The following is a 23489-nucleotide window of genomic DNA, read 5'->3' as shown; positions in this document are numbered from 1 at the left end:
CCCCGGGAGGGAATGGAGGGGAGGGGGTCTCAGACCCTTGGAATGGGGTGGGATGGGATGGGGGAGGTCCTCCTCTTCCCCCCCAGAAATAGGATGGGGAGGGGGGGATCTCACCCTCCTGGCACCCCCCGGGATGGGATGGGATAGGATGGGATGGGGGGTGTCTTTACCCTCTTAGCACCCCCCGGGATGGGATGCAGGGGGGTCTCACTCCTTGGATGGGCTGGAATGGGGGGGTTGGAGGTCTCACACCCCCGGGATGGGGTGAAGTGGGGGGGGGGGTCTCACCCCTTCAGGATGGGGGTTGGAAGCTTCACACCCCGAAGATGAGAAAGAGGGGGGTGTCTCATCACCAGAATGGGATGAAGAGGGGCTCTTACCCCCCAGGATGGGATGCAGGAGGCTGTCATTCCTTGGATGGGATGGAATGGGGGGGTTGGAGGTCTCACACCCCCGGGATGGGATGCAGGGGCTCTCCCTCCTTGGATGGGATAGAATGGTGGGGGGGGGGGGGGGGGCGTGTTGGAGGTCTCCCCACCCAAGATGGGATGAAGAGGGGCTCTTTTCCCCCGGGACAGGATGGGATAGGATGGGGGGGTTTGGAGGTCTCCCCCACCCCGGGATGGGATGGGGGGGTTTGGAGGTCTCCTTCCCCCGGGATGGGATGGGGGGGTTTGGAGGTCTCCCCCACCCCGGGATGGGATGGGATGGGGGAGTTTGGAAGTCTCATACTCCCGGAATGGGATGAAGAGGGGCTCTTTCCCCCCGGGATGGGATGGGGGGGTTTGGAGGTCTCCTCCCCCCGGGATGGGATGGGGGGGTTTGGAGGTCTCCCCCACCCCGGGATGGGATGGGATGGGGCAGTTTGGAAGTCTCATACTCCCGGGATGGGATGAAGAGGGGCTCTTTCCCCCCGGGATGGGATGGGGGGGTTTGGAGGTCTCCTCCCCCCGGGATGGGATGGGGGGGTTTGGAGGTCTCCCCCCCCGGGATGGGGTGGGATGGGATGGGGGGGTGTTTGGAGGTGTCCCCCCCCGGGATGGGGTGGGATGGGATGGGATGGGGGGTGTTTGGAGGTGTCCCCCCCCCTCCGGGATGGGGTGGCTCCTCGGCTGGGCTGGGGGGGGCGGTTTGTGCAGGGGGGGGTCCCCCCCGTCCCTCCCGCCCCTCTCCCCTCCCTCCCTCCCTCCGGCTCGGGTTTCACGGCCCGGGGGGCCGCGGCGGGACTTATACGCGGGGCCGGGGCGGTGCGGGCACTGCTCGTCCCGCCGCACGGTGAGGGGCGCAGCCTCGCCATGCCCGGCCGCCGCCCGCCCCGGCCCGAGGCAGCCTTCGGCCTCCTCCTCCTCCTCCTCCTCGGAGCCGCCGCGCAGGACAGAGACCTCCGTGAGTGCCCCGGGACGGGGGAGCCCCGAGGGATGGAGGGGGACGAGCTGGGATGCAGGGAGGGAGGTTTGGAGGTGGTTAAGGGGGACGACCGGGATGTGGGGGACACTGTGGGACAGGGGGGGACCGCCTGGGGTGGAGGGGGACGCGGGGGGATGGAGGGGGACAAGGAGGGATACAGGATAGGACCGCCTGGGAGGGAGGGGGACGCGGGGGGCGGAGTGGGGGAGCTTAAAGGTAGTTTAGGGGGGACAGGTGGGATGTGGGGGAGCTTAGAGGTAGTTTAGGGGGGACAGGTGGGATGTGGGGGAGCTTAGAGATAGTTTAGGGGGGACAGGTGGGATGTGGGGGAGCTTAGAGGTAGTTTAGGGGGGGACAGGTGGGATGTGGGGGAGCTTAGAGATAGTTTAGGGGGGACAGGTGGGATGTGGGGGAGCTTAGAGGTAGTTTAGGGGGGATAAGTGGGATGTGGGGGAGCTTAGAGATAGTTTAGGGGGGATAAGTGGGATGTGGGGGAGCTTAGAGGTAGTTTAGGGGGGATAAGTGGGATGTGGGGGAGCTTAAAGGTAGTTTGGGGGGGATAAGTGGGATGTGGGGGAGCTTAAAGGTAGTTTAGAGGGGATAAGTGGGATGTGGGGGAGCTTAAAGGTAGTTTAGGGGGGACAGGTGGGATGTGGGGGACACTGGGGACAGTGTGGGATGCAGGGGGACACGATGGGATACAGGATGGGACCGCCTGGGATGGAGGGGGACACGGGGAGGATGGAGTAGGGGAGCTTAAAGGTAGTTTTGGGGGGGACAACTGTGATGTGGGGGACACTGGGGGACAGCGTGGGATACAGGGGGACACGATGGGGTACAGGATGGGAACACATGGGAACACCTGGGATGCAGGGAGACACGAGGGGCAGTTTAAAGGAAGTTTGGGGGGACAAGTGGGATGTGGGGGACAGTGTGGCATACAGGAGGACACGATGGGATACAGGATGGGAATGACTGGGATGGAAAGGGACACGGTGAGATGGAACGAGGGAGTTTAAAGGTAGTTTAGTGGGGGGACAACTGGGAAGTAGGGGACACTGGGGGACAGTGTGGGATACAGGGGGACACAATGGGATACAGGATGGGAACACCTGGGATGCAGGGAAACACGGGGGGGGAGTTTAAAGGTAGTCTGGGGGGGACAAGTGGGATGTGGGGGACACTGGGGGACAGTGTGGGATTCTGGGGACAGTGTTGGATACTGGGGGACACAGTGGGATACAGGATGGGAATGACTGGGATGAAGGGAGACACGGGAGGGAGTTTAAAGGTAGTCTGGGGGGGGACAAGTGGGATATGGGGGACACTGGGGACAGTGTGGGACACGGGGGCACTGCTTGGGGTGAAGGGAGACAGCGTGGGATGGAGGGGGACAAGACGGGATGCAGAGGGGCAGCATGGGATGGAGGGGGGAAGTTTAGAGGTAATGGGGGGACAGCGTGGGATATAGGAGGACTGCCTGGGATGGGAGGGATGGAGGGACACAGGGGGACAAGGTGGGAACACAGGGGGGAAAGTTTGAAGGTAGTGTGTGGGACACAACTGGGATGCAGGGGACGCTGGAGGACAGCGTGGGACACGGGGGGGACCACCGGGGATGAAGGGAGACAGCGTGGGGTGGAGGGAGACAAGGTGGGATACAGGATGGGAGTGCCTGGGATGGAGGGGGGAGTTTAAAGGTAGTTTGTGGGGGGACAACTGGCGTGTGAGGGACACTGGGGGACAGCGTGGGATGGGCAGGAAGTGTTTAAGGATAGCGGCAGGGGGACCACCTGGGATGGATGGGGACATTGTCGGATAGAGGGGGGACAGTGTGGGCCATGGGGGGACAGCATGGGATGGATGGGAACCACTTGGGATGGATGGGGACAAAGTGGGATGTGGGGGGACAGTGTGGGATGGGGGGACACACAGGATTAGGATAGTGGGGTACGTGGGGACAGCAGGGGACAGCCGTGGGGTACCGTGAGGGGACAGCCTGGGGTGTAGATGGTCTGGGGCAGGGCATGGCAGGGACACTGGGGTGCTGCTTGGGGACAGCCTGGGGACACGGGGGGCAGCTGGAGACAGGGGGTTCCAACCTGGGGACATGGGGTCCAGCCCTGGGGTACATCGTGGGGACACATCTCAGGTAGCCTGGGGAACGGCCTGGGAACACAGGGGAACAATCTCTGAACCCTCAGGACAACAAGGAACATCCCAGAGACCCTGGGGACACCAAGGCATCTCCTGAAGATCCTGGGACACCTCCTGGGGACTTTGGGGTGCAGCCTGGGGATGCCTGGGTACCACTGGGGACCCTGGGACACATCCCAGAGGCTCTGGGGTGCAGGCTGGGGACGGTGCCACCACCTCCATCCCAGCTACTCATGGGTTGTGGTGGTGATGCCATATCCTCACCATTATCAATGGGATGGCAGTGCCACCGGCTCTAGCCTGGGTCCCCGTGGTCCTTTGCCCCACCCCAGGGTGGTGGTGACAGTGATGCCATTCCCATTATCTCCACCGTAATGATGAGGTGACAGTGCCACCACCTCCATCCTGGTTCTCCATGGTCCCTTGGCAGCCCAGGTGATGGTGGTGGTGATGCCATCTCCATTATCCCCACCGTTATCAATGGGATGGCAGTGCCACCGCCTCGATCCGGGGGCCCTGTGGTCCTTTGCCCACCTTCATCCTCCCGCAGGCGGCGGTGGTGGTCATTCCATTCCCATTATAACCATTATCCCCACCATTATCAATGGGATGGCAGTGCCACCACCTCCATCCCGGGTCCCCGTGGTCCCTTGCCGCCCGAGGCAGGGGGTTGGTGATGCCATCTCCATCATCCCCGCTATGTCCCCCCCCCCCCACTTCTCCCCGCTCCCCACCCCTTCTCCCCGCAGCCGCCGCGGGCAGCTGCCTGCAGGACGGGCAGATCTATAGCGATAAGGACGTCTGGAAGCCGGAGCCGTGCCGTATCTGCGTGTGCGACACGGGAACCGTCCTCTGCGACGAGATCATCTGCGAGGACCTCCGCGATTGTCCCAGCCCCGAAATCCCCTTCGGAGAATGCTGCCCCATTTGCCCCACTGACCAACCCAGCGGTTGTAATTTATTTATTCCCCCTCCTCTTTCATTAATAAATAAATTACCCGGCCATGGATGGGCTTTGACGGGGGGAACATCCATGGGGACCCCACGGAAAAGGCAACTTGGCCAAAAAAAAATCAACCCAGGATAGACAAAATCCTTTCTTTTTTTTTTTTGGTCCCCAAATTGCAGCCGGTGTCAGAGCCAAAGCGATTTGGAGGTTTTTTGGGTCAAACCCGTCGAGAGCCGATGGGTTCGGGATGTTTTGGATCAAATCCATCAAGAGTGGATGGGTTTGGGTTGTTTTGATTCAAATTCATCGCAAATGGATGGGGTTTGGGTCAAATTCATTGAGAGTGGATGGGGTTTTGGGGTGTTTTGTGTCAAATCCACCTAAAGCTGATGGGTTTTGGGGTGTTTTGTGTCAAATCCACCTAAAGCTGGTGGGTTTTGGGGTGTTGTAGGTAACTTCCATGGAGAGCTGATGGTTTTTGGGGTGTTTTGGTTCAAATCTATCAAGAACGGATGGGTTTTAGAGTGTTTTGGTTCAACTCCATTGAGAGATGATGGGTTTGGGGTGTTTTGGGTCAAATCCCTCAAGAATTGATGGAATTGGGTTGTTTTGGTACAAATTCATTGAGAACAGGTGGGTTTGGGGGGGTTTTGATTCAAATCCATCAAGAACCGATGGGTTTGGGGGGTTTTGATTCAAATCCATCAAGAACCGATGGGTTTGGGGGGGTTTTGATTCAAATCCATCAAGAACCGATGGGTTTGGGGGGGTTTTGATTCAAATCCATCAAGAACCGATGGGTTTGGGGTGCAGGGAAGAGTCCCACGCCCATGGTCCCCCCCCAATTATCCCAGCAAAAGGAACATTTAAATGGGGTTTCAATCCCCCAAATTATCATAATTCACCTGGAATTATGGAAAAACATCCCCCCCCCAAAAAAAAATAAAGAAGGGCCCAAACTCCAATTCCCCCAAGTTGCCTTTTTTAACCCTTCCCTGCCCTCCCTGGGGAGGAAGTGAAGGGTTGAGCCGCCCCCCCCCCCCCCAAACTGCGTGGCCCCCCCTTCCCGCATGCTGAACCCCGCTTCGTGCTCCCCCCTTCCTCCCTGTGCTCCTGTGCCCCCCAATTTGGCCCCCAGACCCTCCCCCAGACCCTCAGCAGCATCACTGCCTCCCGGGATGGGGATGGAGGCACCTTGTGTCACCCCCCCTATCCCCCCCAATCTAATTTCTCTTCATTCCTTTGTTTTCCAACAGGGAAGCCTGGTCCCAAGGTGAGTTTGGTGCCCCCCCCTCACCCCCCCAGCCTCGCTGAGGTCCCAATTTCCTGGAGTTTTGCCCCAAAATGAGAGGGGAGCTCAAGGCAGAACCCCTGAGCCATGGGGCAAGAAGCTCAGGGGTGTCACCTCTTTGGGGGGGGGTTGTCACCTCTTGGAGGGGGGTTGGAAGTGGGGGGGGGTGTTGGAAATTGGGAGGGGGTTTTGGATATTGGGGGGCGACTCTTGGTTCACCCCATGCTTCTTCTCCATGCAGGGACAGAAGGGCGAACCCGGTGACATCAAAGATGTAAGTGCTCAAGTGGTGGAAATGGGGAGGACCCCCAAAATGGGGGGGGGGGGGGGGTTGATCTGGGGGGGGGGGGGCCCTGCCTGCACCCATCTCACCCAACCTTTGCCTCTCCCTCTCCCCAGGTTGTAGGACCCCGAGGGCCTCCGGGACCACAGGTGGGAACACGTTTCTCCGGGCGCATCGCTGGAATGTTTGGGATGGGGGAGAATATTTGGGGGGTGGGGGGAGAGCTGATGGCCCCCCTCTTTTCTTACAGGGCCCTGCAGGCGAGCAGGGACAACGAGGGGACCGTGGGGAGAAGGGGGAGAAGGTGAGAGCATCGTCTGTCGTGTCCCCCCTCCAAGAATCCCCCCCAGCGCTGCAGAGAACGAACACACTCAGCACATGGATGACACCCCCTCCTTTCCTTTTCCTCCCCCCCCCCAGGGTGTTCCTGGCCCCCGCGGCAGGGATGGAGAACCCGGCACCCCTGGAAATCCTGGCCCCCCCGGTCCTCCTGGCCCTCCTGGCCCCCCAGGTCTCGGTGGGGTGAGTATTAGGGTTCATTTTGGGGGTGAGAGGAGGGGATTTTGGGGGTGGCGGCATTCTCAGCCCCCCCAATCCCCCCCCCCCCCTTCTTCCTCTTTGCAGAACTTCGCGGCGCAGATGGCCGGCGGCTTCGACGAGAAGGCTGGAGGCGCGCAGATGGGCGTCATGCAGGGCCCCATGGTGAGAGACCCCCCCCGGGGGACACCCCCCGCCCCCCCCCAACCCCGAGGGGGACGTGGTGGCAGATCCCACCTTGGGACCCTGCATCACCCATCGTGAGGACCATCCCCATTTTGGGGACACCCCCCCAAATTTTGGCAGCCTCTGTCCCCCTCTCCCAACACTCTTTTCTCTCTCCCCTCCCCACCAGGGCCCCATGGGACCCCGTGGCCCCCCCGGACCTTCAGGTGCTCCTGTAAGTAACCCCCCCCGCCATATCCTGAGGGTCTCCGGGTGGACACCCCACCACCCCCCTGATGCCACCATCTCCCTCCCAGGGTCCCCAAGGCTTCCAAGGCAACCCCGGTGAACCTGGCGAGCCCGGCGCTGCTGTAAGTGTGTGTCCCCCCCGTGTCCCCCCCACCTTGGGGACTCCCCCTCCTGCTCACCCGCTGCCTCTCTGTCCCCTTTAGGGTCCGATGGGTCCTCGGGGACCACCAGGACCTCCTGGGAAACCTGGTGACGACGTGAGTCCTTGGCGGCTGAGAACGGGCAACTCGTTGCAGCAGTGGCCACAGCCAGAAGCCAACGGGTGATTTTACCCCCCCTCATCTCATTTTTCCCTGCAGGGCGAGACAGGAAAACCCGGCAAAGCTGGTGAACGCGGCCCCCCCGGCCCCCAGGTAATGTGGGGTGCTTGGCTGGATGTGACCCCCCCAGGACAGAGCCCCACAGGTCCCCCCAAACCTCTCTCTCTCTGCTCGCCCGCAGGGTGCTCGTGGCTTCCCCGGAACACCCGGTCTCCCTGGAGTGAAAGGGCACCGCGTAAGTGTGTCCCCTCCCCGCGGTGTCCCCACTGTCTGGTGGCACAGAGGGTGACCCCCCCCCCCCAATCTCTCTGCCCCCAGGGCTACCCAGGCTTGGATGGTGCCAAGGGAGAGGCAGGAGCTCCTGGAGCCAAGGTGAGTGGGGGGTGACCATCCCCGTGGAGTCAGGGCTGCAGGTTGACCATCGCCATGGTGTCAAGGCTGCAGGGTGACCATCCCTGTGGTGTTGGAGCTGCAGGGTGACCATCCCCGTGGTGTCGGGGCTGGTGGGGTGACCATCCCCGTGGTGTCAGGGCTGCAGGGTGACCATCCCTGTGGTGTCAGGGCTGGTGGGTGACCATCCCTGTGGTGCTGGAGCTGCAGGATGACCATCCCTGTGGTGTCAGAGCTGCAGGGTGACCATCCCCATGGTGTCGGGGCTGGTGGGGTGACCATCCCTGTGGTGTCGGAGCTGCAGGGTGACCATCCCCGTGGTGTCAGGGCTGCAGGGTGACCATCCCCGTGGTGTCAAGGCTGGTGGGGTGACCATCCCTGTGGTGTCGGAGCTGCAGGGTGACCATCCCCGTGGTGTCGGGGCTGGTGCAGTGCCCATCAGTTCAGTGCCCACCCCCTTGGTGTCAGGACTGGTGCCCATCCCCGTGGCATCAGGGCTGGTGCCCACCCCCATATCATTGGGGCTGGTGCCCATCCCCGTGGCGTAAGGGCTGGTGCCCACCCCCGTGACATTGGGGCTGGTGCCCATCCCCGTGGCGTCAGGGGTGGTGCCCACCCCCATATCATTGGAGCTGGTGCCCATCCCTGTGGCGTCAGGGCTGGTGCCCACCCCCATATCATTGGGGCTGGTGCCCATCCCCGTGGCGTTGGGCCTGTGGGTGCTGCTCCCCAGGCCTCACCTTCTCCTTCTTCTCCTCCCCGCAGGGCGAAGCTGGCTCCCCCGGCGAGAACGGCTCCCCCGGCCCCATGGTGAGCCTTTGGGTTGGGAAACGGGGAAACTGAGGCACAGGGGGGTTGGTTGCCCCCCGCAGCCCCTGACTCCCCCCACATTGTACGTGTGTCCCCGCAGGGTCCCCGCGGGCTTCCTGGCGAGCGAGGACGTCCCGGTCCCTCCGGCGCTGCGGTGAGTGTGGCACTGCCCCGGTGACACCCCAGTGACAGGGGGGTCCCCCTGCTGTGCCCCCCCCATGACCCTCCCTTGTCTCCCCCCAGGGCGCTCGAGGCAACGATGGGCTCCCCGGCCCCGCTGGACCCCCCGTGAGTAAAAGGCTACTTGGCCCCTTTTTGGGCTACCAAATCCCTTTTTTGGGCTACCAGACCCCGTGTCACCCCACGGGGGACAGTGGGGTCCCCCCCAGAGCGCCCCCCCCGAAGCCTGGGCAGACTATCAGTCTCCTCTCCCCCCACAGGGACCTGTTGGCCCAGCTGGAGCCCCCGGCTTCCCCGGCGCTCCCGGCTCAAAGGTAAAGGGGAAGGGGTTGTTTCCAGTTGGGGAAACTGAGGCACGGTGCTGCCCCACCCCTCACTCCATTTTTCCTCCCGCCAGGGTGAAGCTGGTCCCACCGGCGCACGAGGTCCCGAGGGTGCCCAGGGTCCCCGCGGTGAATCCGGCACCCCCGGCTCTCCTGGCCCTGCTGGCGCCCCGGTAAGTGCCGGCACTCACTGTGCCCCCCCCTCTCCGCTGGCTTCGCAGTGGGTTGTGCCCCCCACTCTGTGTCCCCTGGCCTGGGAGCCACCAGGATGGGATGGATCCTGCGGGCAGAGCAGGATGGGGGAAACTGAGGCACAGAGTGAGGCGGGGAAACTGAGGCATAGGGCAAGAAGTGAGGAACCTGAGGCACAGAGTAAGAGGTGGGGAAACAGAAGCACAAGGAAGAGGTGGAGAAATTGAGGCATGGGGCGAGAGGTGGGGAAACTGAGGCCCAGGGAAACTGAGGCACGGTGTCTTCTTTTAGGGTAACCCAGGAACTGATGGCATTCCCGGCGCAAAGGGCTCGGCGGTGAGTACGGCTGCGGACGGGGTGTCCTGAGTGCCCCCCTGGACAGAGCCCGGGGAGGGGTGGCCCGGGATGGGGAGGAGCTGGGATGAGGGGACACCAGGAGACCTTGGGGGTCATGGGAGATCCTGGGGGACACTGGGGATGCTGGGAGACACTGGGGGGATGCTGGGGGACACTGGGGACCCTGGGGGGATGCTGGGGGACGTGGGATGCTGGGGGACACTGGGGATGCTGGGGGACACTGGGGACACTGGGGGGGTGCCTGTGGGACCTGAGGACACTGGGGGATGTGGGGGTGCTGGGGGACACTGGGGATGCTGGGAGAGACACGGGGGACACAGGATGCGGGGGGGATGCAGGGGCCGCAGGGAGGTGGGGGGACACAGGGGACACTGGGGGACGCGGGGTGGTGCTGTGCCCCCCCCAATGGCTCCTGGCTGCTCGCAGGGTGCCCCCGGCATCGCCGGCGCTCCAGGCTTCCCTGGCCCCCGCGGCCCCCCTGGACCCCAAGGTGCCACTGGGCCGCTGGGACCCAAGGGACAGACGGTAAGAGCCCCCCGAGAGCCCCCGGGACGGAGAATGTGTCCTGGACCATTCCCACCCCCCCTGTCACCTGTGGGTCACCCGTGGGTCACCCGCTCCTGGTCCCCAGAGGGGCCGTGGGGATGAGGATGGGATGGAGGTGGGATCGAGTGAGGATGGAGATGGCATCGGGTGAGGATGGGGATGGAGATGGAGATAGGATCAGGTGGGGATGGAGATGGAGATAGGATCAGGTGAGGATGGAGATGGAGATGGAGATGGAGATGGAGATGGGGATGGAGATGGAGATGGGGATGGAGATGGGGATGGAGACAGGATCAGGTGAGGATGGGGATGGTGCTGGGTGAGGATAGGGATGGGATGGAGATGGGATCAGGTAAGGATAGAGATGGGATTAGGTGAGGATGGGATGAAGGTGGGATCAGGTGAGGTTGGGGCTAGGATGGGGTGGGGATAGGGACAGGTAAGAGGACCAGGATGGGGACAGGGATGGGGACAGGAAGAGATGGGGATGAGGATGGCAACAGGAGAGGAGACAAAGATGGGGACAGGGATGCATATGAAGAGAAGGATGGGTATGGGGACAAGGATGAGGTGGGGACAAAGATGGAGATGGGCTTGAGGACCAAGATGGGAGCAGGAATGGGGGATGAGAATGAAGATGGGGACAGGGATGGGGACGAGCAAGAAGATGGACACAGGGCTGCGACCAGGCCTCGGAGAAGGGACAGGGCCCGGCGCTGTGTCCTCGTCCCCCACCGCCCTCTCGCTCCGCAGGGAGAACCGGGCATCGCCGGCTTCAAAGGCGAACAGGGACCGAAGGGCGAGACGGTGAGTGAGGAGCTGGGAGGGTCCCCGGGGGGGTCTCCTCCTGCACCCCCTGCCCTCGCTGGGGGGTCCCGTCCCGCGGCCCCTCGCTCCCTCGCCGCGGCTCCACTGTCTCGTCGGCGTCTAATGAACCTCTTCCCCTAACGAGGCCCCTCGAGGGGCAGCGTCCCCCCTCCCGGGGGGGAACAATAGAGGCTGTGTTTGTCCCCCCCCAATCTGGGGCCATTTTTCCCTTCGCTTCATTACCCAACCTCAATGCGAGGGGCCGGATCCCCGCCGCGCTCACCGCCGAGCCGCGGCGCCGGCGGGACACGTGGGACGGCCAAGGTTCTCCCAACCGACACCCCTGGGGTCTGGGATTTATTGGGGGGAGGGGGTTGGGATGCAGGCAGGGCTCCCCCCAGTGCGTTACGGGGGGGATGAAGGCTCTTTGTGACCCCTTTTCCTCCTCTTCCTCAGGGACCCGCAGGACCTCAAGGTCCCCCCGGACCGGCTGGTGAGGAAGGCAAGAGAGGAGCTCGTGGTGAACCTGGTGCTGCTGGTCCTGTGGGACCACCTGGAGAGAGGGTGTGTGGCCCCCCCTGCGCCCCCCCAGCGAGCTGCTGCCCCCCAAAACCTCCCTGACTTCACTCCTCCTCTTCCTCCTCCATAGGGAGCTCCCGGCAATCGTGGCTTCCCCGGGCAGGACGGGTTGGCTGGACCCAAGGTTGGACACCAGGGTGATAGACTTGGGGGGGGACATCTAGAAGGGGTGACCCCCCCTCCTCCCTGAACCCCCAAACTCACCCTTTCTCCTGCTCAGGGTGCTCCAGGCGAGCGCGGCCCCGCTGGCCTGGCGGGTCCCAAAGGAGCCACGGGTGATCCTGGACGTCCCGGAGAACCCGGGCTGCCCGGAGCCAGGGTAGGAGTCGGGGGGTCCTATCCTGCACCCCCACATGGGGTGGAGCAGGAGGGGGGGTTGCCGGGGGTCTAAGGGGTCCCCACTGCTCTGGAGGGGGCGACGCTCAGCTGAGAGAGGACCACGTGGAGATGGTGGTGGGACCTCCTGAGGTCAACCAGGAGGTTCTCCGGGGTCAAAAAGGTCCTTTTGGGGTCTGTTAGGGCACTTTTAGGGTCAATAAGGTGCATTTGGGGTTGGTCAAAGAACTTTTGGGGTCGTTAAGGTGCTTTTGGGGGTGTTCAAACCAGTTTTGGGGTTGATAAGGTCCTTTGGGGATCAGTTCAGGCACTTTTGGAGTTGGTTAAGCCACTTTGGGGGTTGGTTAAGCCACTTTGGGGGTTTATTAACGTCTGTTCGTGGTTGGTTAAGGCACTTTTGGAGTCGTTAAGGTGCTTTTGGGGGTGTTCAAATCACTTTTGGGGTCCATAAGGTCCTTTTGGGATCAGTTAAGACGCTTTTGGGCTTAATAATGCACTTTTGGAGTGGGTTAAGCCACTTTTAGGGTTCATTAATGTCTGTCTGTGGTTGGTGAAAGCACTTTGGGGGTCAATAAGGTGCTTTTGGTGTTGGCTAAGCCACTTTTGGGGTCAATCAGTTGCTTTTGGGGTTGGTTAAAGCACTTTGGGGGTCAATAAGGCACTTTTGGGGGCGTTCAAGCAACTTTTGGGGTTGGCAAGGTGCTTTTAGGATAGGTTGAGGCACTTTTGGGGTCAAGAAGTTGCTTTTTGGGTTGCCTATAGCACTTTTGGGGTTGGCTGAGTGACTTTCGTGGTCACTAAGGTGCTTTTGGGGTCAATACAGTGCTTTTTGGGATCAGTTAAAGCTCTTTTCGGGTCAGTTGAGGCTTTTTTGGGGTCGGTTAAGGCATTTGTGGGATCGGTTAAGGTGCTTTTGAGGTTGGTTAAAGGCACTTTGGGGGTCAATAAGGCACTTTCGGTGTTGGTAAACCTCTTTTGGGGTTGATAAGGTGCTTTTGGGATTGGTTAAAGCATTTTTGGGGCCAATTAAGGCGCATTTGGAGTTAGCCGAGATCCTTTTTGATATTAAGAGGCTCTTCGGGCCTCTGTTCTGATGCTCTTTGGTGCTAATTAAGATGTTCTTTGGAGTTATCAAAGATGCATTTGGGGTTCCTGAAGATGCTCTTTGGGGTTAGCAAAGCTGCTTCTTGGTGCTAATTAAGATGCTTCTTGGGGTTAATTAAGACGCTTTTGGGGGTTTGCAAAGCTGCTCTTTGGGGTTAAGATGCCGTTTGGGGTGAGGAAGATGAATTTGGGGTTAACCACTGTGCTCCTGGGGTTAAGCAGACCCTGTGCCCCCCATGTGAGCCACAGGCTGGGAGCTGGGCGGGATGGGGGGGCCCGGTGTCCCCCCACCTCGGGGCTGGCTGCCGCAGCCCCCCAATTCCTCCCCTCCACCGCAGGGTCTCACCGGCCGCCCGGGCGACGCTGGACCTCAAGGCAAAGTCGGCCCGACCGTAAGTGATGCTCCAGGAGGGGTTTGTGTGGGAGGGGGGGCACCTTGGGGTCCCAACTGATGTCCCTCTGCCCTCAGGGCGCTCCTGGCGAGGACGGTCGCCCCGGTCCCCCTGGCCCACAGGGGGCTCGTGGCCAGCCCGGTGTGATGGGTTTCCCCGGTCCCAAAGGTGCTAACGTGAGTATCGACCGATTTCTACCCAAAACGGGGCCACAGCCCAGGCGTGTGGAGCCCATCACCATCGCCTCCCGCCCCTCTCTCTCTAGGGTGAGCCTGGAAAAGCCGGTGAGAAAGGACTCCCCGGTGCCCCAGGGCTGCGGGTGAGTGGGTTTTGCTCCTTTGCCTCCCCTTAAAGTCACATCTTGGGGTGCCTTGAGGCATCTGCAGTCTCTGGGTGGGGAAACTGAGGCACAGGGGATGGAGCGGGGTGTGCAAGCCTGGAGCTCAGCCATGGGTTTTCTCCTCTGTAGGGTCTTCCTGGCAAGGATGGTGAGATGGGAGCTGCCGGCCCCCCAGGACCCGCCGTGAGTGTTGCAGCCGCCTCCACCCGGGGCCAAAACCCACTTGGAATGGAGGGCTTGGGAGTTGTAGCCCCCTGGGATTGGGAACCACCACCCTGGAGCTACTGGGATGGAGCCCCCACGCTCCCCAGCCTTCATAGTATTGGAGTCTGGGGGTTTTGGGGTCTTCATGTGATTCTCGGGGTGGGTGAAGCTCAAAGCCCTGGAGCTTTTGGGGTCCTTCACCACTGTCCTTCCTACAGGGTCCTGCGGGTGAGAGAGGAGAGCAAGGAGCCCCCGGGCCCTCCGGTTTCCAGGTGAGCACACAGAAAGGTGGGGAATTTGGGGGGCATTGGGCTGAGGGTGACATTTGTGGGTGACCCAACCCCCCCCCCCATCCCTGGGGGTGACGCTGAGCGCTCGCTCACACCACTGCTTTCCCCTCGCAGGGGCTGCCTGGGCCACCAGGTCCCCCCGGTGAGAGCGGCAAACCCGGAGATCAGGTAAAGCCACATTTTTCCCTCCTCCCTGGCTGCAAAGTGGGGGTCAGGGCCCCCAGCAGCCCCCCCAGATTGAACTCCCCAACTCTTTTTTTCTCCCTGCTGTTGCAGGGTGTTCCCGGAGAAGCCGGTGCCCCCGGTCTTGTTGGTCCCAGAGTAAGTGTCACTCGTCTTAGGGGGACACGACGCCTCTCCCTGTGCTGTGGGGGGGTCGGGGGGCTTGGCGGACCCTGGCCACCCCCATTCAGGGCCATCGGCACCCCCAGTCGCAGTGGCTCAGCCTCTGCCGCAGCCCATCCCCTCTCCTCCCAGTCCATCCCAGTCCCTGCAGGGTGGATGCTCTGCCCTCCATCCTTGGGGACATCCGTGCAAAGGACACTGTGACCCTCACCGTGGCCTTTTCCTAACGCTGTCCCCCCTCATCCCAGGGTGAACGCGGCTTCCCCGGTGAACGTGGCTCTCCCGGTGCACAAGGACTGCAAGGGCCCCGCGGGCTCCCCGGCACGCCGGGCACCGACGGCCCCAAGGTAGATGACCAGAGGGGACAGGGCTTGGTGGCTCCGGTGCCACCAGTGTTGCTGGGAGGCTGAGGGTCTCCACGTGGCGAGTTGGCACCCCAAAAACCGCTCCTTTGCTCTGTTTTAGGGTGCAACCGGCCCAGCCGGCCCCACCGGTGCCCAGGGTCCCCCAGGGCTGCAGGGAATGCCCGGTGAGAGAGGAGCCGCCGGCATTGCCGGGCCCAAGGGAGACCGGGTAAGTGAGAGGTCCTGCAGGTGTCCTGAGCGGCATCAGATCTCAGCTCGGCTCCAACCACCACCTCCATCTCACCCCACAGGGAGACATCGGAGAGAAAGGTCCTGAGGGAGCCCCCGGAAAGGATGGCGCACGCGTAAGTGGGACAGGGGAGGCGACAGGAGCAGGGTGGCTGGTGAGGGATGATCATGGTGGCTGGTGAGGGACGCTCGTGGTGGCTGTTGGGGATGCTCGTGGTGGCCAACGAGGGATGCTCGTGGTGGCCGGCAAACGATGCTCATGGTGGCCAACGAGGGATGCTCATGGTGGCTGTTGGGGATGCTCGTGGTGGCCAGCGAACTATGCTCGTGGTGGCTGTTGGGGATGCTCATGGTGGCTGTTGGGGATGCTCGTGGTGGCCGGCGAACGATGCTCGTGGTGGCCAACGAGGGATGCTCATGGTGGCCAATGAGGGATGCTCGTGGTGACCTCCTCACCTGTGTCTCCCCCGCAGGGTCTGACAGGTCCTATCGGCCCCCCTGGCCCCGCTGGCCCCAACGGCGAGAAGGTGAGCGCCCAGACAGCCCCTCTACTGCTCCTGACACAGGGAGATGCCACGAATGCCCCCAAACTCCCCATCCTTTCTTTTCCAGGGGGAATCTGGTCCTCCTGGTCCATCCGGTGCTGCCGGTGCCCGCGGTGCCCCTGTAAGTCCCCTGCCCCCCCATCTCTGGCTGCTGGCAGTGCCCCGCTGGCCATGCCCCCCCCCGTTTCCCCCTATTTAACCCCCATTTCTCCCCACAGGGTGAACGCGGTGAGCCGGGTGCCCCCGGTCCCGCCGGATTTGCCGGCCCCCCGGTGAGTATTTGGCCCCGTTCCTCCCGGCACGGGTCCAGCGGCGGCTCCATCCGCTCACAGCGGCCGATTCCCTGCAGGGCGCCGACGGGCAACCCGGTGCCAAAGGTGAACAAGGAGAGCCTGGGCAGAAAGGTGACGCCGGCTCTCCCGGTCCCCAAGGTCCCTCTGGAGCTCCTGGCCCACAGGTGGGTGCAAGGGGGCACCCCAAAACCCAGGGGGAACCCCACGGGGGTTCCTCTCCCTGGGAAACTGGAGGCATTGCCCGGCAGGGGGGTCGTACCCCCTCTTCCCGGCATGTTTCTAACACGTTTTCCTCCTCTTCCCAGGGTCCAACTGGTGTAACTGGTCCCAAAGGAGCTCGGGGTGCACAGGGTCCCCCTGTGAGTACGGGGGGTGGGGGCTGCGGGGGGGGGAGAGGGGAGACGGCGGTGCAGCGGCTGAGCCGCCCTTCTCTTCTCCTTCCCCAGGGAGCCACCGGATTCCCCGGCGCTGCCGGCCGAGTGGGACCCCCCGGCCCTAATGTGAGTCATTGAGGGGGGGACAACTGGAATCCTTCGGCGTGGGGTTGTTCAGGAGCAGCTGGGACCTCCTGGGATCATTTGAGGGCAACCAGGATTGCTTGGGAGCAGACAGGGCGGCCTGAGGGCAACCGGGATCACTTGGGAGTAGTTGGGATGGTTTGAGGAACAACCAGGATCACCTGGAAGTAGCTGGGATGGCTTGAGAGATAACCAGAATCACTTGGGAGTAGTTGGGATGGTTTGGTGGACAACCAGGATCACCTGGAAGTAGCCAGGATGGCTTGAGGGACAACCAGGATGACCTGGGAGTAGCTGGGATGGTTTGGAGCAGACGGGATCATTTGAGGGCAGCCAGGATTGCTTGGGAGCAGTTAGGATGGTTTGGTGGACAACCAGGATGACCTGGGAGTAGCCAGGATGGCTTGAGGGACAACCAGGATCACTTGGGAATAACCGGGATGGCTTGAGGGACAACCAGGATGACCTGGGAGTAGCTGGGACTGCTGAGAAGCAGCCAGGATGGACTGGGGGACAAGGGGGATGACCTGGGAACAGCCAGGATCATTTGAGGGCAGCCAGGATTGCTCAGGAGCAGCTGTGATGGCTTTGGGGGACAACCAGGATCACTGGGACTGCATGACAAGAGGAGAGCTGGGATTGCCCAGAAGCAGCCGGGATCTCTTGGGAGCAGCCAGGATGGCTTGGAGGACAACCAGGATCAGCTGGGATCACTCGGGAGCAGCTGGGATTGCTCCTGGGACTAGGGGCTTGGGAAATGCTGCTTGCTCCATGCCAGGGGCCCACGCAGTGGAGGGTGTCCGAGCCAAAGAGCCCCTGGGTGACTCCAGGCACCTCTTCACCCCATACAAAGGGGCTTTGCTGAGGGTCTTCAAGCACAGGAGCCAACCTGGAACGCCAGGATGCAGAATGAAGATGGGAAAGCCACCTCTCTTTGCACTAACCCTGTCTTCTCACCCCCAGGGTAACCCAGGCCCTCCTGGTCCTCCTGGCTCTGCTGGCAAAGAGGGTCCCAAAGGTTCTCGTGGTGATGCCGGTCCTCCGGGCCGTGCCGGCGACCCTGGCCTCCAAGGCCCTGCTGGACCCCCCGGCGAGAAAGGCGAACCCGGTGAAGATGGCCCCGCGGTATGATTTTTGGGGAGCACCTCCCTCCCTGTTCATTTGGTGCCGTGTCCGGGTCTCATCCCCTCACCTCTGCCTCCCCACAGGGTCCTGATGGTCCTCCTGGTCCCCAAGGCTTGGCGGGACAGCGTGGCATCGTTGGTCTTCCCGGCCAGCGTGGTGAAAGAGGCTTCCCCGGGCTGCCCGGGCCATCGGTGAGTGGTGTCCCCCCAACCCTACCTCAGCCCTTTCCACCTCCCTGTGCCCGGCAGCCCCACCAGGAGCTGTTGGAGTAGCCGAGCTTGGCTTTCCCAGGATCAGCGCTGGGATGCTCTGAAGTTCAGAAGCCCTGGAGGTCTACCAGGAGCTGGTTATGGGGCCACCAGCCCCTTGGAGCCCCCCAGGGTCCCCAATCTTGGGTGCGGGTTGGGTTTTTGTGAAGCTGCCAGTGGCATCGGAGCTGGTCATGGGGCCACCAACCCCTTTGGTTTGAGCCCCCCGGGGACCCCAATCATTGCTGCCGGGAGCCACTGGTGCCAGTGGCATTGGAGCATGGCAAAACCTCATCCTCGGATTGCCCAGGGAAGCGGTGGCTGCTCCATCCCTGGAGGTGTTCCAGGCCAGGTTGGATGGGCCTTGGGCAGCCTGATCCGGTGGGATGTCCCTGCCCATGGCAGGGGTGGACCTGGATGATCTTTGAGGTCCCTTCCAACCCAAACCATTCAATGATTCTGTGTGGGCAGAGGGGTCTTGGCAGCCTTGAAAGGAGGTGACCGTGGGCTGAAGGGCTGTGCTGGGATGTTCCCTTCTCACACGCGATGTCTCATGGCTTTTTTTCTTCCCTTTTCACCAGGGCGAACCTGGGAAACAAGGCGCCCCCGGCTCTGCAGGCGACCGAGGTCCCCCCGGCCCTGTGGGTCCCCCGGGTCTGACAGGTCCTGCTGGTGAACCTGGACGTGAGGTAGGCGGCAGCGGCGCTGCTGGGGAGGGGGCGAAGCACGATGGTTCCGCCATCCGTGCTGGGCTCAGGATCCTCTCCAACAGCGGTGCTGGACGTCGCTGATCATGCAGGCAGAGCCCTGCACCGTAACTCAGCTCCCGGCAATCGCCAGCATCTTTTTGCAGTGATTTTTGCTTTGAAAAGAGAGTTTTGAGTCCTGTTCCATCCCAGGGTCAAGACTTAGTTTCTCCTCTTCTTCTCCCAGGGGAACCCCGGCGCGGATGGACCCCCCGGCAGAGACGGCGCAGCCGGCGTGAAGGTGAGCTTGCCCGTGTGCTTCTCCCGGCACTCGCTATCCCTGTGCCCTCTCATCCGAGCCCCAAATCTCATGGGTTTGACCATCCCGTTGTCTCGGCACAGGGCGATCGTGGTGAGACGGGTCCCGTTGGTGCCCCTGGTGCTCCCGGTGCCCCCGGCGCTCCCGGTCCTGTCGGTCCCACCGGTAAACAAGGAGACAGAGGCGAGGCGGTGAGTGGTGGCACATTGGTGAGGGAAACGGCTCGTTGGGTTTGAGGTCTTGTTAGGGGAGATCAGAGCCCCTCCCCGAGCGCAGATGAAGAAGAAATAGCAGTGGCTTCCTGGGAGCAATGAATCGCTCGGAGTAATTGGAAGAGCCGGGCAGGTGCCGTTAGCGGCTGTGGCTAATTTGGTGCCTTGAGTGCCGTTAACGGCTCTGAGCATCTTCCCGAGGCTTCATGAGCACCAAGAGCGCAGTTTGGGCTCTGCCTGCGCACAAGCACCACCCGGGGAGCCGTAAGCACCGGGAGGCTCAGCCGAGGAAACGCTGCCCAGGTCTTTATTGGCGAGGATCGTTACCTGGTGATGATGCTCTGGCTCAGAGTATTTAATGATGCCGTTCGGCACCGGCAGCTGCCGATTCCTGGTGCTGCGAGCAGGATGGCAGGGCCGTTCAGCCCCCCTCGAAGGCACAGGGACACTCTCGGTGCTCCTGGCCCTTTCTGACTCCCCTCTTTCCTCTCCCCAGGGTGCACAAGGTCCCATGGGTCCCTCCGGTCCTGCTGGCGCTCGAGGCATGCCGGTGAGTGATGCCGGGGTCACCGGGGCGTCCTGTGTGTGAGGCACGCAGTCCTGGGGTGCTTTGGGCAAAGGTCTATCACCTTGAGCCTAACACATCCCCTTCTCCCCCTCCAGGGTCCCCAAGGGCCTCGCGGTGACAAGGGGGAGACAGGAGAAGCTGGAGAAAGAGGGCTGAAGGGCCACCGCGGCTTCACCGGGCTGCAAGGTCTTCCCGGACCACCCGTAAGTGTTGGTTTGTGGGATCCCATCTGGCTGTGGAGCTGGATACGGCTCCTTTTGGGTGGCTGTGGCTACCGGAGGAAGCCCCAAAGCTGTGCCAAAGCCCTGCTAGGGCTGAGCATCCCTTGATGCTGAATGTGGAGCTCTATCCATCCGCCCTTGCTTCCTTCTCAGGGTCCTTCTGGAGACCAAGGTGCTGCTGGTCCTGCGGGTCCCTCCGGTCCCAGGGTAAGTCCTGCTCATGGTGTTCAGGAGGAGGAGAGGAAAAGGAGCCACCCCCATCCTTGAGCTGCCCTCCCCAGCTAACGGCAGGAGCCAACAGCGCCTCAGCACCTTCCCTACCTTCTCACAACAACCTCACCCCTCCGATTTGGGGCTCTCTCCTAGGGTCCCCCCGGTCCCGTTGGCCCCTCTGGCAAAGACGGCTCTAACGGCATGCCCGGCCCCATTGGTCCTCCCGGGCCTCGAGGACGAAGCGGTGAACCAGGTCCTGCGGTGAGTAAAAATGCCGGCGGTGGCAAGGGAGGGGAGGTCCAGCTCGCAGAGCAGCCCATCAGGATTGCGTCTTCTTCCTCCTGCAGGGTCCTCCTGGAAACCCAGGTCCCCCCGGTCCTCCCGGCCCTCCTGGCACCGGCATCGACATGTCAGCTTTCGCTGGCCTGGGTCAACCGGAGAAAGGCCCCGACCCCATCCGCTACATGCGGGCGGATGAAGCTGCTGGTGGCCTGCGGCAGCACGACGTCGAGGTGGACGCTACGCTCAAGGCCCTCAACAACCAGATTGAGAGCATCCGCAGCCCCGAGGGCTCCAAGAAGAACCCAGCCAGGACCTGCCGTGACATCAAGCTTTGCCATCCTGAGTGGAAGAGCGGTAAGAACCTCCATTCCTTCCTCCTCTCGTATTATCCCTTTTGCACCCAGGAGGATGGTGAGGTCCACGATACTTTTAGCTCTGACCTCTGAAAACTCATGTTCACACACCATTTCTCCTCCTCCTCATGGCAGGAGACTACTGGATCGACCCGAACCAAGGCTGCACCTTGGATGCCATCAAAGTTTTCTGCAACATGGAGACGGGCGAGACCTGCGTCTACCCCACCCCTCGCAGCATCCCCAAGAAGAATTGGTGGACCAGCAAGACCAAAGACAAGAAGCATGTCTGGTTTGCAGAGACCATCAATGGCGGTTTCCACGTAAGTGGTGCTCTGGGCTGCGGCTGCACTTTGGGAGCAGGAAGAGGGTGAGCAGGGGAAGGTGTTGGGTTGGAATGTCCTTCCTTGGGGTTGTGTTAATGGATGTTATAGGAGGGAATGGCTCTTCTAGAGGACTATATTGAGAGCTTGGAGTTGGGTCAGTTGGGCTTTGATTTTTCCAGCCATCTGGGAACATAAAAGTATGGAATTCCCCTCCAAAGGTGGCTGAAGAAGGGTTGTTGGCGACACCTGCAGGATTTAACGCCCCACCTCTTCCCTCCAGTTTAGCTACGGCGATGAAGACCTGGCTCCCAACACTGCCAACATCCAGATGACCTTCCTCCGCCTCCTGTCCACCGAAGGCTCTCAGAATGTCACTTATCACTGCAAGAACAGCATCGCCTACATGGACGAGGAGACAGGCAACCTGAAGAAAGCCATCCTCATCCAGGGATCCAACGATGTGGAGATCAGAGCCGAGGGCAACAGCAGGTTCACCTACAGCGTCTTGGAGGATGGTTGCACGGTAAGGAAGGGTGGGGAAGCCCTGGCCCAGGTTGCCCAGAAGAGTGATGGCTGCCCCCTCCTTGACGTGTCCAAGGCCAGGCTGGACGGGGCTTGGAGCAACCAGATCCAGTGGGAGGTGTCCCAGCCCACATAAGGGGTGGAACCGGGTGGGCTTTGAGATCCTTTCCAACCCAAACCATTTTAAGTCCATGGGCGCCTGCAGGAGAAAGACATAGAAGATGAGTTGAAGTTCAACCCTTGAGGTTGCTGTTGGTTTGGAGGCCTCAAGAGCACACAGGAACATCCTTCCTCCTTCTTTTCTCCCCAGAAACACACTGGCAAATGGGGCAAGACAGTCATCGAGTACCGATCGCAGAAGACCTCGCGTCTGCCCATTGTAGATATTGCACCTATGGACATTGGTGGAGCCGAGCAGGAATTTGGCGTGGATATTGGCCCAGTCTGCTTCTTGTAAAAAGAGTTGTTTTATTTGTGTGTTTGTTTGTTGTTGTTTGGTTTGGATTTTGTTTTTTTTTTTTTGTTGAACTCCAGCCCAATCCCATCAAAGAAAACTTAAACAAAGCCCAAACCCTCTCCCCTTCCCCGAGGACCTGAGTGTTTTCCGATCGCTCGTACGACTTCTGCACTGAATGGCTGCAACGACTCCCCTCCATTCATGCCCTGCTGTCGGCGACCACCGCCTCTTTCCATCGCCGTCCGGGCAGGCTGCGAAATTGAAAAACCTATGGTTTTATTTATTTATTCTCTTCCCGTAAGACCTATTTTTTAGGTCAGGGGGGAGGTGGGAATCGAAACTGGCAGGTACGATGGTCCTTCCCTGCAAAAGGGATCTCAGCAATTCAGGTATCACGAATCCCCTCCCGCCCCTTTCCCTCCCACCGTGTATCACCAGCAGGAGCGCTGATGTATAATATGACAACAAAAAAAATGGTGCTATTCTTGTAAAACAAGTCTGTATTTTTTAACATCAGTTGATATAAAAAAAAAAAAAGGAAAAAAAACTTTTGGTGGAAAGTACAAGGCAGTCTGGGCTTGGTTTGTGTTGGCGTTTGTTGTGGTCTGATACGGTTCTCCCCGTTTCTGAGCCGTAAGGGAAGGGTTTGGGTTAAATCTCAGACGTTGGGGGCTTCTCAAGCTTTTTGAAGCTCCTTTAGGACCTAGAGGGAAGCTGGGGAGCGGCTCGTGATCAGGGAGTGCAGGGAGAGGACGAGGGGGAACGGTTTGGAATTGAAAGAGGGAGATATAGGGACGAGGGGAATGGTTTGGAGCTGAAAAAGGGGAGATTGAGATGAGATCTTAGGCAGAAATGTTCTCTGTGAAGGTGTGGAGGCCCTGGCCCAGGGTGCCCAGAGCAGTGGGGGCTGCCCCATCCCTGGAGGTGTCCAAGGCCCTCAACAAAGGTAGAAACACGTTTGGCTTTCCAGAATCCTGGAATGGTTTTGATTGGAAAAAGACCTTTAAGCTCATCGAGTCCAGCCCTCAATCCAGCCCTGCAAAGTCCACCACTTGACCATGTCCACAAGTACAACATCTACTTGTCATTTGTAACCCTCCAGGGATGGGGACTCAACCACCGCCCTGGGCAGCCTCTTCCAATGCTTGACAACCCTTTTTGTAAAGAAATTCCTCCCGATGTCCAACCTAAATCTCCCCTGGTGCATCTTGAGGCCATTTCCCTTTGTCCTGTCACTGACTGCCAGGGAGAAGAGACCAACCTCCACCTCGCTCCAACCTCCTTTCCAGGAGCTGCAGAGAGCAATGAGGTCTCCCCTCAACCTCCTCTTCTCCACACCAAAGCCCTCCAGGTCCCTCAGATGCTCCCAGATCCCTGTTCTCCAGCCCCTTCCCCAGCTCTGTTCCCTTCTCGGGATGCGCTCCAGCTCCTCAAGGTCTTTCTTGGAATGAGGGG

At 61.0% G+C, this 23489-nt stretch overlaps 1 protein-coding gene across 1 annotated transcript; it reads left to right on the top strand.

Moving 5' to 3' along the window:
• Positions 1 to 1226: 1226 nt before the first annotated feature.
• On the top strand, positions 1227 to 22507 carry COL2A1 (collagen type II alpha 1 chain). The gene is made up of 54 exons (XM_054051496.1): positions 1227 to 1386; positions 4314 to 4514; positions 5770 to 5786; positions 6046 to 6078; positions 6204 to 6236; positions 6338 to 6391; positions 6508 to 6609; positions 6712 to 6789; positions 6980 to 7024; positions 7107 to 7160; positions 7242 to 7295; positions 7398 to 7451; positions 7540 to 7593; positions 7677 to 7730; positions 8514 to 8558; positions 8659 to 8712; positions 8802 to 8846; positions 8999 to 9052; positions 9136 to 9234; positions 9545 to 9589; positions 10037 to 10135; positions 10910 to 10963; positions 11420 to 11527; positions 11613 to 11666; positions 11763 to 11861; positions 13321 to 13374; positions 13452 to 13550; positions 13640 to 13693; positions 13844 to 13897; positions 14137 to 14190; positions 14323 to 14376; positions 14485 to 14529; positions 14802 to 14900; positions 15019 to 15126; positions 15209 to 15262; positions 15620 to 15673; positions 15759 to 15812; positions 15910 to 15963; positions 16041 to 16148; positions 16290 to 16343; positions 16431 to 16484; positions 17466 to 17627; positions 17711 to 17818; positions 18457 to 18564; positions 18809 to 18862; positions 18964 to 19071; positions 19589 to 19642; positions 19756 to 19863; positions 20035 to 20088; positions 20248 to 20355; positions 20442 to 20730; positions 20865 to 21052; positions 21336 to 21578; positions 21888 to 22507. Exons 1-54 carry the CDS (start codon positions 1296 to 1298, stop codon positions 22032 to 22034), a joined length of 4464 nt encoding a protein of 1487 aa, XP_053907471.1. The 5' UTR covers positions 1227 to 1295; the 3' UTR covers positions 22035 to 22507.
• The last annotated feature ends 982 nt before the right edge of the window (positions 22508 to 23489 follow it).

Source organism: Cuculus canorus, chromosome 29, assembly GCF_017976375.1.
Source record: "Cuculus canorus isolate bCucCan1 chromosome 29, bCucCan1.pri, whole genome shotgun sequence".
NCBI classification, from domain to species: Eukaryota; Metazoa; Chordata; class Aves; order Cuculiformes; family Cuculidae; genus Cuculus; species Cuculus canorus.
This window is presented reverse-complemented; position numbering and strand designations above follow the sequence as displayed.